Source organism: Stenella coeruleoalba, assembly GCF_951394435.1.
Source record: "Stenella coeruleoalba genome assembly, chromosome: 11".
Taxonomy (NCBI): Eukaryota; Metazoa; Chordata; class Mammalia; order Artiodactyla; family Delphinidae; genus Stenella; species Stenella coeruleoalba.
In genome coordinates, this window is record NC_137157.1 from 76,162,503 (window position 1) to 76,179,943 (window position 17,441).

At 39.5% G+C, this 17,441-nt stretch overlaps 1 protein-coding gene across 6 annotated transcripts in view; it reads left to right on the plus strand.

The window, feature by feature from the left end:
* The window catches only part of AMN1 (antagonist of mitotic exit network 1 homolog), a 65,643-nt gene that overhangs the window by 23,385 nt on the left and 24,817 nt on the right, over window positions 1–17,441 (plus strand). For all 6 annotated transcript variants that reach the window (XM_079938402.1, XM_079938399.1, XM_079938397.1 and 3 more), the window contains one exon: window positions 15,567–15,699. In XM_079938402.1, coding sequence (XP_079794528.1) covers window positions 15,583–15,699 — 117 coding nt within the window. In that variant the 5' untranslated portion in view covers window positions 15,567–15,582. The remainder of the gene's footprint in view (window positions 1–15,566; window positions 15,700–17,441) is intronic.

Below are 17,441 nucleotides of genomic sequence, written 5' to 3' on the forward strand. Positions count from 1 at the left end.
CTTCTGTTCCTGCCCAGACAAGATGCGGTTAAAGCATCGGCTGATTAGGGGCTCTGGCTCACTCATGCCAGGAGGAGGGATGGGTGCAGTAGTTATAATTGGAATACGGGGTGAGCCAGCGGTGGCAGAGGCCGGTGTGACATTGCAACAGGCTGAGGTGCACCATGTGTGTTCTCCCAGGGAAGTTGTCCCTGGATCATGGGACCCTGGTAGTGGTGGGTTGCACAGGCTCCCTGTGGGTATGGTTAGTGACCTGCGCTTGCACACAGGATCCTTGGTGGCTGCAGCAGCGTTAGTGTTTCCTGCCCATCTCTGGTGTCTGAGCTGATAGCCGTGGCTCACACCCATCTCTGGAGCTCATTTAGGCGGTGCTCTGCCTTCTGTGGGCAGACAGGTAAGGAATCCTCTCTCCTCGTGCACCCCAAAACAATGGTTTCTTGCCTCTTAGGCAGGTCCACACTTTTTCCCTGACTCCCTCCTGCCCAGCTGTGGCTCATTAGCCCCCTTCAGGCTGTGTTCATGCAGCCAACTCCAGTCCTCTCCCTGGGATCTGAACTGCGAAGCCCAAGCCTCAGCTCCCAGTACCCACCTGCCCCGACGGGTGAGCAGACAAGCCTCACAGGCTGGTGAGTGCTGGTTGGCACTGATACTCTGTGCGGGAATCTCTCCACTTTGCCCTCTGCACCCTTGTTGCTGCGCTCTCCTCCATGGCTCTGAAGCTTCCCACCCCCCGACACCCCATCTCGGCCAGTGAAGGGGCTTCCTAGTATGTGGAAACTTTTCTTCCTTCACAGCTCCCTCCCAGAGGTGCAGGTCCCATCCCTATTCTATTTTTTTTTTTTCGCGGTATGTGGGCATCTCACTGTTGTGGCCTCTCCCGTTGCGGAGCACAGGCTCCGGATGCGCAGGCTCAGCGGCCGTGGCTCACAGGCCCAGCCGCTCCGCGGCATGTGGGATCTTTCCGGACCGGGGCATGAACCCGTGTCCCCTGCATCAGCAGGCGGACTCTCAACTACTGCGCCACCAGGGAACCCCGCGTCCCTATTCTTTTATCTCTGTTTTTTCTTTTGCCCTACCCAGGTACGTGGGTATTTTCTTGCTTTGGGGGAAGTCTGAGGTCTTATGCCAGCGTTCAATAAGTGTTCTGTAGGAGTTGTTCCACATGTAGGTGTATTTTTGATGTATTTGTGGGGAGGAAGGTGATCTCCATGTCTGACTCCTCTGCCATCTTGAGGGTCCCCCTAATTTATGTTTTGGGGGGCCACGCTGTGCAACATGCAAGATCTTAGTTCCCTGACCAGAGATTGAACCCGGGCCCCCTGCATTGGGAGTGTGGAGTCTTAACCACTGGACCACCAGGGTAGTCCGACAAGGATATTTTTCCAAAATGTATAGGAATCCATCATATTTCCCACCTTCATGGGCATGGGCTACTGCAGGGGAACTTGGTGAGCAGTTTACTCAACCAAATGGTCATTATCTTCATAGGATAGAGGTTGGCAAACTTTTTCTGTAAAGAGCTGAAGAGAAATATTTTCAGTTTTGTAGGCTTCTGTCACAATTACTCAACTCTGCCTTTGTAGAGCAAAAGCAGCCATAGACAATACATAATAAAGAAACAGTCATGACTGTGATTCGGTAAAACTTTATTTACAAAAGCAGGCAGCAGACCAGGCTCGGCCCATGGGTTATAGTTTGCCGACTCTGATCTAGAACCAGTTCAATCCAAAAGGAGAATACGGGTGACTAAACCAAGATTAAGTTTGAATTCTATAAGCTCCTTTTTGGCCAGGCTGCCACCCAGCTGTACCAACCAGGCTGGCTTGGGGTAACTGTTAGGGAAAAGAAAGATGCATCATGCTCAGGAAATGTCAGAATAGAAGTCTAAAATTTCAGAATTGGTCAAGAAAACCCTCCACCCCTTTTATCCTGATCATTATCTAGAAGGTGGCCAAGGGGATGTGAACTCTTTCAGTGGATGCTTGCATTTAATTAAGATGTGTGGATCAGGAGAAAGTGAAGGAGGTAGAGTCAGAAATCTCTTTAGTTGACCTTTTAAAAAATCCATTTACCTCTTGTTGGAACCAGCAGCTTGAGGATAATAAGGGATATGAAATGTCCATTGAATACCTTGACTATTGGTCCAGTGTTGAGTGAACCTTTGCAATAAGAGACATCATACCGTCCAACTGAATATGACCTGAAAGGCCAAAAACATAACACATTTTATGTTATGGCCAATGTGGCTTGAGTTGGTTGATCAGACTGGAACAGTGACACCATAACCTGAAAACATATCGACAACAGTAAGGCATCAATGGAGGACCCAAGGCAAGTGGTCAAAGGCTCAATATAGTCAGCTTGTCAGGAGTGAGAGGGGACAACACTCTATGTATTGTGGCCTATTTCATTAGAAAACAAACAGGCAAACTTTTTTTAAATTTTATTTTATTTATTTATTTTTGACTGTGTTGGGTCTTCATTGCTGTGCGCGGGCTTTCTCTAGTTGCAGCAAGTGGGGGCTACTCTTCGTTGAGGTGCGGAGGCTTCTCATTGCGGTGGCTTCTCTTGTTGCAGAGCATGGGCTCTAGGCTTATGGGCTTCAGTAGTTGTGGCATGTGGGTTCAGTAGTTGTGGCTCATGGGCCCTAGAGTGCGGGCTCAGTAATTGTGGCACACGGGCTTAGTTGCTCCGCAGCATGTTGGATCTTCCTGGACCAGGGCTTGAACCCATGTCCCCTGCATTGGCAGGCAGATTCTTAACCACCACACCAGCAGGGAAGCCCAACAGGCAAACTTTTGAAAGGAGGCACAAGACTGGCATGCAGTGGTAGCTTTAACATCAGACACAGATAATCCTTACTTTCCTCGGCCATGATGGTGGATGTGTTGCCATGTTCGGTGTGATGATGGATTCCCAGTAGCAGTGACAGGGATCTGGGTGGGGCATACTTAATTAACAGCATGAACCCAGCCCATTCCATTAGGGAATGAGCCATTGCCATGTATATCAGCTATAATTTGTTTCTACAATTCACAGTCCTAAAGAGGACTTGATCTTTAATCTACCAATCTGTGGTCTTGCAAATGGCAGACCAGGTGACTAGGCAATTGGCAATAGTCTAAGAGTCAGTAAGAATATAAGCTTTAATCTTAATAGTATTACCATTATCTAAGGTAGATATTGGCAAACTGCTGTAAGTCTAGACAATGAATATTTTCAGACTTGCAGGCCATACAGTCTCAGCTCTGCCATTATAGTGTGTGAAAGCAGCCATAGACAGTACATAAATCAACAGACATGGCTGTGTTCCAAGGAAGCTTTATACACAAAAGCAGATAACAGGCCAAATTTGGCCCATTAGCCATAGTTTTCTGACCCCTGGTCTAAGACAGTGGTAACAGCTTTTATTGTATTTACCCAGAAACTGCCTTTGAGAGGACCCAGATGTTGGACTTAGCAAAGACTTAAAGAAACTACTATAAATGTGTTCAAAGAGCTAAAGGATACCATACTTACAGAAGTCAAGGGAGAAACAGCTTGGCAGTTCCTCAAAAAGTTAAACATAGAATTACCATATTACCCGGCAATTCCACTCCTAGGTATGTACCCGACAGAATTGAAACTGGGTACTCAAACAAATACTTGTACACAAATTCATAGCAACACTGTTCACAACAGCCAAAATGTAGAAGCAACCAAAATGTCCATCACCAATGAATCAATAAACAAAATGAGGTATATCCATACAATGAAATATCATTCAGCCATAAAAAGGAATAAAGTGCTGATACATGAGCATGGATGAACGTCAGAATCATTATGCTAAGTGGAAGAAGCCAGACACAAAAGTTCACATTTATATGAATTAATTTATATGAAATACCTGAAACAGAAAATTCCACAGTGAAAGAAAGCATATTGGTAGTTGCCAGGTACTGGGGAAAAAGAGGAATGGAAATTGACTCCTTAATAAGTGTAAGTTTTCTTTTGGGCTAATGAAAATATTTTATAAGTATAGAGGTGGTGGTTACACAACATGAATATACAAAATGCCACTGAATTGTACACTTTAAATGATCAATTTTATATTATGCAAATTTCACCTCAATTTCAAAGAAAGGAAAATAAAAGAAGTAAAGAAAGGCATGATGACAATGTCTCATACAGTAGATATAATAGAGAATATTTATATAGAGATAGAAATTATGTATAAAAAAGAACCAAATGGAAATTCTGGAATTGAAAAAGTACAATAACTGAAATTTAAAAATCACTAGAGGGACTCAGTAGTAGATTTGAACTGGCAGAAGAAAGAATTATGAACTTGAAGATAAATAATAGTATGCAATCTGAAGAGTGGAAAGAAAATAGGATGAAGAAAATGGAACAGAACCTCAGAGAAGTATGGGATAAGTATGTCAACATACATGTGATGGGAATACCAGAACAAAAGGAGAGAAAGGAGCGGAAAAAAATTCTTGGAAGAAATAATAGCTAAAAGCCAGATTTAATGAGAAATATTAATCTACACATCCAGTAAACTCTGAATTGAAATTAACTCGATGAATTTGTAGGATAAATACAAAGAGATCTAAACACAAATATCATAGTAAAACTGCTGAGGCCAAAGACCAGAAGAAAATCCTGTAAGCAGCAAGAGAAAAATTACTCATGTATAAAGGAAGCCTAATTAGATTAACAGTGGACTTCTTATCAGAAACAATGGAGGTAGAAGGTAATGGATTGACATATTTAAAGTGCTGAAAGAAAAACCTCAACTAAGAATCCTATAAATAGCAAAACCCAACTTAAAAGTGGGAGCAGTATCTAAACAGATGTTTCTATAAAGGAGATATACAGATGGCTGACAAGCACATGCACAGATGCTCAACATCATCAGCCAGCAGTGAAATGCAAATCAAAACCACAATGAGGGGCTTCCCTGGTGGCGCAGTGGTTGAGAGTCCACCTGCCGATGCAGGGGCCGCAGGATCGTGCCCTGGTCCGGGAGGATCCCACATGCCGCGGAGCGGCTGGGCCCATGAGCCATGGCCACTGAGCCTGCGCGTCTGGAGCCTGTACTCCACAACGGCAGAGGCCACAACAGCGAGAGGCCTGCGTGCCGCAAAAAAAATAAATAAATAAAACCATTTAAAAAAACCCACAATGAGCTATTACTTCATAGCCACTGGGATGGCTATATTAAAAAAAGACAGATTAGGGACTTCCCTGGCAGTCCAGTGGTCAAGACTCCACGCTCCCAATGTAGGGGGCCCGGGTTCAGTCCCTGGTCAGGGAACTAGATCCTATGTGCATGCCGCCACTAAGAGTCCACATGCCACAACTAAGAGCCTGCATCCCATGATGAAGATCCTACGTGCCGCAACTAAGACCTGGTGCAGCAAAAAATAATTAATTAATTAATTTAAAAATAAAGATTAAAGAAAAAATCAAATATTGAAAAGGATGTTGAGAAATTGGAACCCTCTTACACTGCTGGTAGGAACATAAAATGGTGTAGCCACTTTGGAAAATAGTTCAGTAGTTCCTCAAATGTTTACACATAGAGTTGCCATATGATCCAACAGTTTTATGTGACCCAGCAACTGAGCTCTTAGATATGTCCCCAAAAGAAATGAAAACATATGTCCATCCAAAAACTCATACACAAATGTTTATAGCAGCATTATCCATAATAGCCCAAAAGTAGAGACAACCCAAATACCCATAAGCTGATGCATGGATAAACAAAAGACGGTAAAAAGGAATGAAGTGCTGATACATGTTACAACGTAGATGAACTTGAAAATGCTATGCTAAGTGAAGGAAGCCAGTAATAAAATACCACATATTTTATGATTCCATTTATATGAAATGTGCAGATAGGCTAATCTAGAGATACAGAAAATAACACCCTGTCTCGTTGTGTCCTCACATGGTAGAAGGGGCTAGGGATTTCTGTGGAGCTTCTGGTAGTTCCCTAGGCTGTGGAAGGTGGGGAGGATTGGCACAATTGGTACAAGATTTCTTTTTAGTGTATTGAAAATCTTCTGGAATTAGATAATGATGATGGATGCACAACTCTGTGGATTCACTAAAAACCACCGTTATATCAGTTATATCTTAATAAAGCAGTTACTCCCCAAATGATCTTTTTTAGTTAAGCTTTTAACTTTTAGAATAAATGACATAACTTTCTGTTGATGGTAGAGCATCTGATTTCAATATCATAACAGAGTTGAGGATAATGAGAGCTGAGAGTCTAAACTCGTTACCCTTCTTATTTCTTGTAGTCCATCCAGTATGAATTACTTAAAATGTGTAAACAACCTAAATAATGCATAGTTTTGGAAAACGGGAGTGAAATCCATGGAGATGTGCCACCCAGCTCATCCTTCAGGGAAGGACTTTCTGCCCTCCTGTGGGAGGAGGGTGGGCAGATAGCTTCCATTACTCAGCTCCATCAGAATCTACCTCTGTTGCAGAGCCACCTAGCTTGAGGTCACACTCTTCCAAGAGCAGCCCACATCAATGGCAAGGATATAAAGTCCCAGCCAAAAATAGAATTCCTGTTTAAAAACTAGTATCTTGGGCTTCCCTGGTGGCGCAGTAGTTGAGAGTCTGCCTGCCGATGCAGGGGACACGGGTTCGTGCCCCGGTCCGGGAGGATCCCACATGCTGCGGAGCGGCTGGGCCTGCGCATCCGGAGACTGTGCTCCGCAACGGGAGAGGCCACAACACTGAGAGGCCCATGTACCGCAAAAATAAATAAATAAATAAATAAATAAAAACTAGTATCTTGTGCATTTATTATATGCAGGTGTATGGTTTGAATTTTCACTGTTAATATCCTCAAGATGGATACATAACAGTTAACTATGCTTTGGAATTTGTGAATATTTATGAGGTCTGCTATGGTCTGAATGTTTTTGTACCTCTGAAATTCTTATGTTGCAATCCTATCCCTAAAGGTATGCTGGTAGTAGCTGGGGCCTTTGGGAGGTGTTTAAATCATGAGGGTGGAGCCTTATGAATGGGATTAGTGCCTTTACAAAAGAATCTCCAGAGAAATCCCTAGTCCCTTCCACCATGTGATGACACATAAAGAAGGTCCCAGCTGTGAATGAGGAAGAGAGCCCTTACCCAACCATGCTGGCACTTTGATCTTGGACTTCCAGCATCCAGAACTGTAAAAATTAAAGTTCTTTTGTTTTTAAGCTACCTGGTCTATGGTATTTTGTTATTGCAGTTCAACAAGATAAAGACAGGGTCCTTAAGAAGAGGAAAACTGAAACCTTCTCTGCGAGGTTTGCTTTCACAACGCAAAGAATACAGGACTCTCATGCAAAACTACTTGTGCAAAGAAGCGTTAACAGTCAAAATTTATAAAGTATCTAAAGAAAAAAATCGCATGAAAGAGACTCAACAGAAAATAGGAGAATTGACACTTTAAGAACTACAGACAACAGAATTTTGAAAAATATTTTAAAACAAAGATATTGGAAATGTTCAAAAACAAAGGAGCAGTTATCCTTAAGGGAAGGATATAGATAAAATAACAGACGGATTTTTTAAAAATTAAAAGCCCTAAGAAAGAAAAAGGTAGTCATTGAAATAACCACCTAAATTCCTTTGCATGTTTCATAATGGATGATAGATTGGATTTTGACCACACCCTGTCTTAAAATAAGACCTACTAGTTCCCCCCACCCCCACCCCATTCCATACTTTTTCACAGTTAGCTGAGTCTGGGACCCTGCAGGCACTTTTTCTTTTTTTTTAAGGTTTTTTTTTTTAACTTCTTTATTGGAGTATAATTGCTTTACAGTGGTGCTTTATAACAAAGTGAATCAGCTATACATATACATATATCCCCATATCTCCTCCCTCTTGTGTCTCCTTCCCACTCTCCCTATCCCACCCCTCTAGGTGGTCAAAAGCACCGAGCTGATCTCCCTGTGCCATGTGACTGCTTCCCACTAGCTATTTTACATTTGGTAGTATATATATGTCCATGTCACTGTCTCACTTCGTCCCAGCTTACCCTTGCCCCTCCCTGTGTCCTCGAGTCCATTCTCTATATCTGCGTCTTTATTCCTGTCTTGCCCCTAGGTTCTTCAGAACCATTTTTTTTTAATTCCATATATATGTGTTAGCATATGGTATTTGTTTTTCTCTTTCTGACTTACTTCACTCTGTATGGCAGACAGAGTCCATCCACCTCACTACAGATAACTCAGTTTCGTTTCTTTTTATGGCTGCCTGCAGGCACTTTTGAGGTCATCATTACTGAAGGTTGGCCTTATCCTGCTACTTGGAGTACTATTGATAATAGCTTTAATTAAATGCTTTAAGTGACAAATTGAACGGATTTGGTTTTAGCCTCTGTTGGTCAAATTAATTAAAATGGCTGACAGAGTGGCATACTTACATGAATATTTGAATTCAGCCAAGAACATGTTGGGGTAGATTGTTGGGAGAGGCAGTGCTGTGGACCTGCACATTTTTGCTGGGTATACCAAGAATGCGGGACCTTGATTACCTAGGACATTTCTCAAGGTTGTGTTTGTAGCAGACAGACTTGAGGGATGAAGTATTTTCTCCTTCCAAAAAGAGCAGTCTTGCTTCAGTTTGATATAAAAATGGTGAATTCCCCCAAGCTCAGTGTTCTTCTCTTGTAATACAACCCACTGCATGGGCAAACATCTATCTTGACCTACCTACATTATATTTGCAGGACTTGGAGGGCATGGGGAACCAGCAGAAACATGAAGCTCTGGCTACTGCTCTTGTCATTAGTAATAAAGTCCTTTTTCTCTGACCCAGGGATCTCATGTCTTCTGCTAGCATTCATGAAATGGTAATAAAGCTAACTCATAAACAAGTAAGTAGGGTAAACTCTCAGACTCTGCACAGTTCTTGACAATTGAAAAAAATCAATTACAAGAGGGTTTTTAAGTCAAAAAGTGAAAGGTAAAACAATGAATGAATTTTTTCTAGAAATAAGCATAGGAGACTATTTTCATGAATGTAGAACAGTGAAAGAGTTCATAAACAGGACACAAAAAAATACTTGCTATAAAGAAAACACATATTGGACCTCATCAAATGTACTTCTTTACAACATAAAACATGATTAAGAGAATGAAAAGGCAAACCACAGAATGGGAGTCTATAATTGCAACATACATAATCAACAGAAGGCTCATGTCTGTAATATAAGAGGAACTCCTACGTACCACTAAGTAAAACAGTCAACCCAAAAGAAAACTGGACATGATACTTGAACAGAAACTCCAAGAGACTATCCAAATGTATCAATACAATAAAGGAATGAAAATGTGCTCAAATTAATAATCTGGGATTGAAATTTAAAGCCACAATGCATTGTTACTATACCCTCACTATACTGGCAAAAATTAAAGAGACTGACAATGCCAAGTGTTGACAAGGATATGGATTCCAGAAACTTTCATTGACTGATGGTAGGATTTTGAATCAGTACAAACACTTTGGAAAACTGTTGGGCATTAAGCTAAACATTTGCATACCATATGAGTCAGCAGTTCCACTCGCAGGTATAAACTTGATTGAAACATAGGCACATGTGTACCAAGAGACATGTCCCAAAATATTCATATTAATATTCCTAATAGTAAAAAATTATAAACCACCACACTGTACATCAACAGTCAAATAGAAAAATAAATTGTACAGTGGAATATTATGCAGCAGTGAAAATGGGCATGAACAAACTATAGCTATCTACAACAATGCAGATGAATCTTGCAAAGATGTTAGCAAAAGAAGCCCAAGAAAGATGGTGGAGCAATAGTAAAACCAGACTGAATGGTTTTACTGAAGTGAAAAACATTAATATAGATAGAGACATTACTTGAGGGTAAAAGGAATGTTCCACGAGAAGATAAAATGATCATGAATTTGCAACCAACACCATAGTCTTATAAAAAGGAAAACTATCACAATTACAAGGACAATTGTCAAATTTAATCATGGTAGGAAACTTAATACACGATATTTTATAAGTACAGAAAGAATACTATATGCTCTTTATGCATATATACTTTAGTATTAGAAGTATAATAAAATCATGGACAGAAACTATTTTTAAAACTTCATGGTAGTAGTTGTTTCTGCAAAGGGAGATAAAGAGAATCAACCTGAATAGGTTGACAGAGGCTTTAATTTTATCTGAAATGTTATATAATGGATTTAATCTTATTAATATTATTAGTATTAATATCATAATTATATTATTAATAATTAATTATATTGTTAATATAATGTTTTGAAATGGATTAAAGACCTAAACATAAGGCCGGATACTATAAAACTCTTAGAGGAAAACATAGGCAGGACACTCGTTGACATAAATCACAAGATCTTTTTCGATCCACCTCCTAGATTAATGAAAATAAAAACAAAAATAAATGATTGGGACCTAATTAAACTTAAAACCTTTTTCACAGCAAAGGAAACCATAAACAAAATGAAAAGACAACCCTCAGAATGGGAGAAAATATTTGCAAACAAAGCAACTGACAAGGGATTAATCTCCAAAATATACAAACAGCTCATGCAGCTCAATGTCAAAAAAACCAACCCAATCAAAAAATTGGCAGAAGATCTACATAGACATTTCTCCAAAGAAGACATACAGGTGGCCAAAAAGCACATGAAAAAATGTTCAACATCACTAATTATTAGAGAAATGCAAATCAAAACTACAATAGGTATCACCGCATACCAGTCAGAATGGCCATCATCAAAAAATCTACAAACAGGGACTTCCCTGGTGGTCCAGTGGTAAAGAATCTGCCTTACAATGCAGAGTATGCGGGTTCAATCACTGGTCAGGGAACTAAGGTCCCACATGCCGCGGGGCATCTAAGCCCGCACACCACAACTACTGAGCTTGCACGCCTCAACTAGAGAGCCCACGTGCCAGAAACTGCAGAGCCCATGTGCTCTGGAACCCGTGCACCACAGCTACAGAGCCAACATGCCCTGGAGCCAGTGTGCCACAACTAGAGAAGAGAAAACCCGCATGCCACAACTAGAGAGAAGACTGCGCACTGCAACGAAAGATCCTGCATGCCTCAATGAAGATCTTGCACGCTGCAACTAAGACCTGATGCAGCCAAAAATAAATTAAAAAAAAACAAACTACAAACAGTAAATGCTGGAGATGGTGTGGAGAAAAGGGAACCCTCCTACACTGTTGGTGGCCATGTAAATTGGTACAACCTCTATGGAGAGCAGTATGGATGTTCCTTATAAAACTAAAAATAGAACTACCATAGGGCCCAGCAATTCCACGCCTGGGCATATATCCAGAGAAAACCATAATTCAAAAAGATACATACACCCCAATGTTCATTGCAGCACTATTTACAATAGCCAGGACATGGCAACAACCTGAATGTCCATCGACAGAGGAATGGATAAAGAAGTTGTGGTACATATATATAATGGAATATTACTCAGCCATAAAAAAGAATGAAATAATGCCATTTGCAGCAACGTGGATGGACCTAGAGATTGTCATACTAAATGAAGTAAGTCAGACAGAGGAAGACAAATGTATCACTTATATGTGGAATCTAAAAATAGGGTACAAATGAACTTATTTACAAGAGAAAAATAGAGTTACAGTCATAGAAAACAAACTTACGGTTACCAGGGGATAGGGAGAGGGGGAGAGATAAATGGGAGGTTTGGATTGACATATACACACGACTGTATATAAAACAGATAACTAATAAGGACCTACTATATAGCACAGGGAACTCTACTCAATACTCTAATGGCCTATGTGGGAAAATAATCTAAAAAAGAATGGATATATGTATATGTATAACTGATTCACTTTGCTGTACACCTGAAACTAACACAACATTCTAAATCAGTTATACTCCAATAAAAATTTTTAAAAAAAGAACAACTTCATGGTAGTAGTTGTTTCTGCAAAGGGAGATAAAGAAAGTAAACCTGAATAGGCAGACAAAGGAGGTTTTAATTTTATCTGAAGTGTTCTATATCTTATGAAAGATACCTGACACAAAATGATAAAATAAATTTTTAAATTCTTGGTTTTGGGTACATGATTTATATCATTCTATTTTATTTTTCTGTATTTTTGAAAATTTTCATTATAAAATGGTGATGTACATAAACTAGCAAAAACTTGTAGAAATAAAAGAAAAGTTGATTTCAAAATACAAGTATTGCAAACTAAGAATTCTACAGATTTAGTAGAAAAAATAAGAACATAGAAGAATTAAATGATACTCATCAATAAATAATCATATACACAATATATTTGTGTACTATTCAATAAATAATCATATACACATATTTGTGTATACATACACAGAGATATTTAGACACACATATATAATACACAGAGAACATTACATTTCTCAGAGAGTATACATTCTCTGAATATTTATAGAGCATATACAAAATCAGTCATGTATTTGGCCACAAAATAACTCTTACAAATTTAAGTAAAAAACAGCAAAATAGACAAAGGATATGAATAGGCAATCCTGAGAAAAGAAAATCTAGATAGCCAGCATGTTTATGAAAAGATATTAAATTTACTAGTAATTAAAGAAACACAAATTAAAGTAATGAGATACCACTTTTCACCCATGAGATCTTCCAACATTTAAGAGTAAGTAGATCTTAAAAATAGTGCTAAGGGATTTCCCTGGTGGGGCAGTGGATAAGAATCCACCTGCCAGTGCAGGGGGCATGGGTTCGAGCCCTGGTCCGGGAAGATCCCACATGCTGCGGAGCAACTAAGCCCGTGAGCCACAACTACTGAAGCCCATGCACCTAAAGCCCGTGCTCTGCAACAAGAGAAACCACCACAATGAGAAATGCATGCACCACAACGAAGAGTAGCCCCCACTCGCTGCAACTAGAGAAAGCCCACGCACAGCAATGAAGACCCAACACAGCCAAAAATAATAATAAATAAATAACAAAAAAAAAACCAAAACAAAAACAGTGCTGAGTGAAAGACTAAGCAAATCTATGACAAATACCACATACATAAATTAGAAATACATCCATATAACAATCATGTTGATGGTACATACAACAAAAGGATACATATTAGACATTAGAATGGTTTCCTGGAGTGGTGGGGGATGAGACTGGGAAATGGACATAATGGAAAAATAAATAAAATGAACAATAATACCTACTGCTTAGGGATGTAGAGGAAAGGGAACCCTCCAACACTGCTGATGGAAATATGAAGAAAACAATCTGACACCATATGTTAACATATCCTTGAAACAGTGGAATTCTCATCAATAGGGGATGACTAAAGTCATCCACACTGTGAAATATTATATCGGCGTTAAAGGAAACTTAAAACCACACTTGATGCTTTAAAGAATTTCCTAAGGTATTATTGAATGAAAGAGGGTGTAGAAAAGTGAGTATACAGTGATGCCATTCTAGGAAACAGTGATCTCTCCCCACCCCCAACCTAACCCTTTAAATGTATGTTTGAGTACATACATACATGTGTGAGTAAACGTGTGTGTGTACAAGCACAGAGAAAAAATAAGAGGGAACATACACGGAATAGGGTGAGGAACTAAATAATGGAAGGGGGAAGGAAAGGAGAGGGAAAGGCAGAGGCAACCAAAAGAAGAAAAAATAAAGATGGCACTAAAAAAATTCAAGTGTATGATCATATTTATTCATGAATGTAAAAGTGTATATATGAGGGAGTATTTGTAGGCAGAAATTAAATAAGGTTTGTATTGGACTTCCCTGGTGGCGCAGTGGTTGAGAGTCCGCCTGCCGATGCGGGGGACACGGGTTTGTGCCCCGGTCTGGGAAGATCCCACATGCCGCGGAGCAGCTGGGCCCGTGAACCGTGGCCGCTGAGCCTGCGCATCCGGAGCCTGTGCTCCACAACGGGAGAGGCCACAACAGTGAGAGGCCCGCGTACCACAAAAAAATAAATAAATAAAAATAAGGTTTGTATTATTTGTCTAACATACGAGTGTCTCAGATAGTTGGAATCTCAGGCCACATTTGAGGTATGTTGGTCATGTAGGTCTCGGTTGTTGCCTGCTTTGATAACTGTGCGTATGCAGTACTGGCACTAAGTTTATTATCTCTGTGATTTGCACTATTTGTGGAATCTTTGTGGTTACAGTTCTTTCTTGAGTGATTCTAATACCTGCATAATTTTTAAGAAAAATAGTGAAAGCAAGATTGTTGCATTAACAAATAAAATTTGTCAATTTGTAGGCCCTAATTTAATGTTTACTTAGAAATAAGTGACTAAAAACTTGGTGGAAACTGTGTCTTAGGAATTGGAGAGACTGACTTAAGAAAAATATCTTGTTATCAGGATGCATTTTAGTAAATGAGGTATGCTGAGAAAAAGTTGTAGAGGAAAAGAAACTTGCCCATAACTGAGCACAGACTAGGCTTTTGCATCTTACCAAGCTTAAGTTGTAAATATTCATATAAAATGTACACCCTGGGGCTTCCCTGGTGGCGCAGTGGTTGAGAGTCTGCCTGCCGATGCAGGGGACACGGGTTCGTGCCCCGGTCCGGGAAGATCCCACATGCCGCGGAGCAGCTGGGCCCGTGAGCTGTGGCTGCTGAGCCTGTGTGTCCGGAGCCTGTGCTCTGCAACGGGAGAGGCCACAACAGTGAGAGGCCTGCATACCGAAAAAAAAAAAAAAATGTACACCCTGTTTATGAAAGGACTAAGCACTAACAAATAGCATTTGGAGGTTCCTTAAAAAAATAAAAATAGAACTACCATATAACCCAGCAATCCCACTATTGGGCATATACCCTGAGAAAACTATAATTCAATAAGAGACATGTACCACAATGTTCATTGCAAAACTATTTACAATAGCCAGGACATGGAATCACCCTAAATGCCCATCAACAGATGAATTATCACAAAGAAGATGTGGCACATATACACAATGGATATTACTCAGTCATAAAAAGGAACGAAATTGAGTTATTTGTAGTGAGGTGGATGGACCTAGAGTCTGTCATACGAGTGAAGTAAGTCAGAAAGAGAAAAACAGATACCATATGCTAACGCATATATATGGAATCTAAAAAAAAAAATGGTACTGATGAACCTAGTTGCAGGGCAGGAATAAAGATGTAGACATAGAGAGTGGACTTGAGGACACAGGATGGAAGGGGGAAGCTGGGATGAAGTGAGAGTAGCATCAACATATATACACTACCAAATGTAAAACAGCTAGTGGGAAGCAGCTGCATAGCACAGGGAGATCATCTCGGTGCTTTGCGATGACCTAGAGGGGTGGGATAGGGAGGATGGGAGGGAGGCTCAAGAGGGAGGGGATGTGGGGACATGTGTATGCATATAGCTGATTCACTTTGGTGTACAACAGAAACTAACACAGTATTGTGAAGCAATTATTCTCCAATAAAGATCTATTTTAAAAAAAACAAATAGTAGGAATCAGTACCTGTACAGTGTAATTTACTATATTGTATTTGTATTTCAGATGCCTTTGGTGCTTCATGAAGAATATTTCTAGATATATCACAGACATTAAGCCTTTGCCACCCAACATAAAAGATAGACTGATCAAAATAATGAGCGTGCAGGGGCAGATAACAGATTCGAATATAAGTGAGGTAAGAGCATATACAAAGAGCATGTATAGCCTGTAAAGCAGGCTATTATATTTTACTGTTTAGCTGTGGTTTCACATTTATGGAACAGTGGTTTATAATAGGATTAGTAATAATTTTAAAATATAATAAAGTGTTGGGGTTCTTTTTTTCTCCAGATAACCAGAATGTCCATGTGTAATAGTTTCTAAAAAATCTTCTCCCACTATTCTTTCAGGTGTTTCTCTTGTCTTCATGGTACCAGCATCCATGAACTCCATATTTTCAAGAAGTTTAAACTCTTTGACTGAGTTCACCTTAATAAAGCTGGAAAAAAATTAAAATGCAGGGTGAATAAACAAATGGCAAAAAAAAAGACCCACAGTAAGAAATATATATGTTACATTGTGACGCTAGCGCACAAGCCACACCTCTGTGTAACAGTACTCTGTACAGTACACTTGGATATTTTCTATTTTATTCTAGTATGTCTTATTCCATTTAAAAAATGATCGTAGCCTATTGACTTTGTCCATTCATGGTTAGCAGTCAGTTAAAAATCACTCTTCTAAACTCTTCTCATTCTTCTTGGGTACCTCACTCCAGCTAATTTATACTTACTCCCCTTCACTAACTAAGCTAAAATTAACTATTCTGTAAGGGAATAAGTGTAGTAAAGGCCTCCAACTTGAATTAAAATTCTAGCCTTGCTACTCTTTCTGACATTGAACCACAGTTGTCTTAACTGTAAAATGGGTTTGCAGCTATCATCACTCACTGCCTACAGAGACTGGAACTACTTATTGCTGACTTTACTACATACTCTGCCCAAAGCCTGTGATCAAAAGGAAGCAAGCTCTGATGGTAGCACTCCCCATATGTCTACAATGGTGACTTCACATTGGAATTGTGCTTCAGTGTGCCATAGTGTTTCCTCTACATTAACTTGATGTGCCTTTAATGCTTTATTTTCTTCCTGTTAGCTTGCATTTGAACATAGACATTTTAGTGTTGTAGTCTGCTTTGCTCTTTGGAGGTAGAATCCAGCTCTTATTGTTGATTGTTCTGTGGATGTATATAATGTATGTGTGGCTCACAGATGAAACATTGACGCTACAGAAAACGTGGTTTTCTTCACTTCCCCACATCCCTTTAACCTGTATTTCAGTGACTTAAATTTTTGTTTTATGACAAGCCTGAGCATTCATTTAAACCTAATTTTACCTGAATAAAAAAGGGCTAAGGGGGTAAATGAGATAGAAAAATCAAAAGCGTTATTTTCCTTGGTGTTTCCGTCTAATCCCATCCTTATGAAAGTCCTGCTTATGAAATTATTTAAAAGACCAGATCTAACATTTTTTTAAAAGTTGCACACATCTGGGGATGGCTCTTTTTGAAAAATTTCCTAAATCTTTTTATAGTCTCTGGGTGGAGAAGGCCTTTTTAAACATGACACCAAGTTAGAAAACAAGAAGAAAAAGATTGATAGATTTAAATATATAGAAATATAAACTTCTTTATTGCAAGAAGAAAAAAATAAAGTAACAAGCTAGGAAAAATATTTGTAGTATGTATGAAATTCTGTTTTTTTTTATCTTGCCAATGTAAATCATGCCTGCAAACCACTAAGAAAAATCAAAACAAACAAATAATAAAACAGAAGAATCAGGAAATGCTCCAAGGAAAAAATATAAATCAGCAATAATACGTAAGAGGATATTTAACCTTATTAGTAATCAAAGTCACAGTTTGTCTTTCAGTTTAGC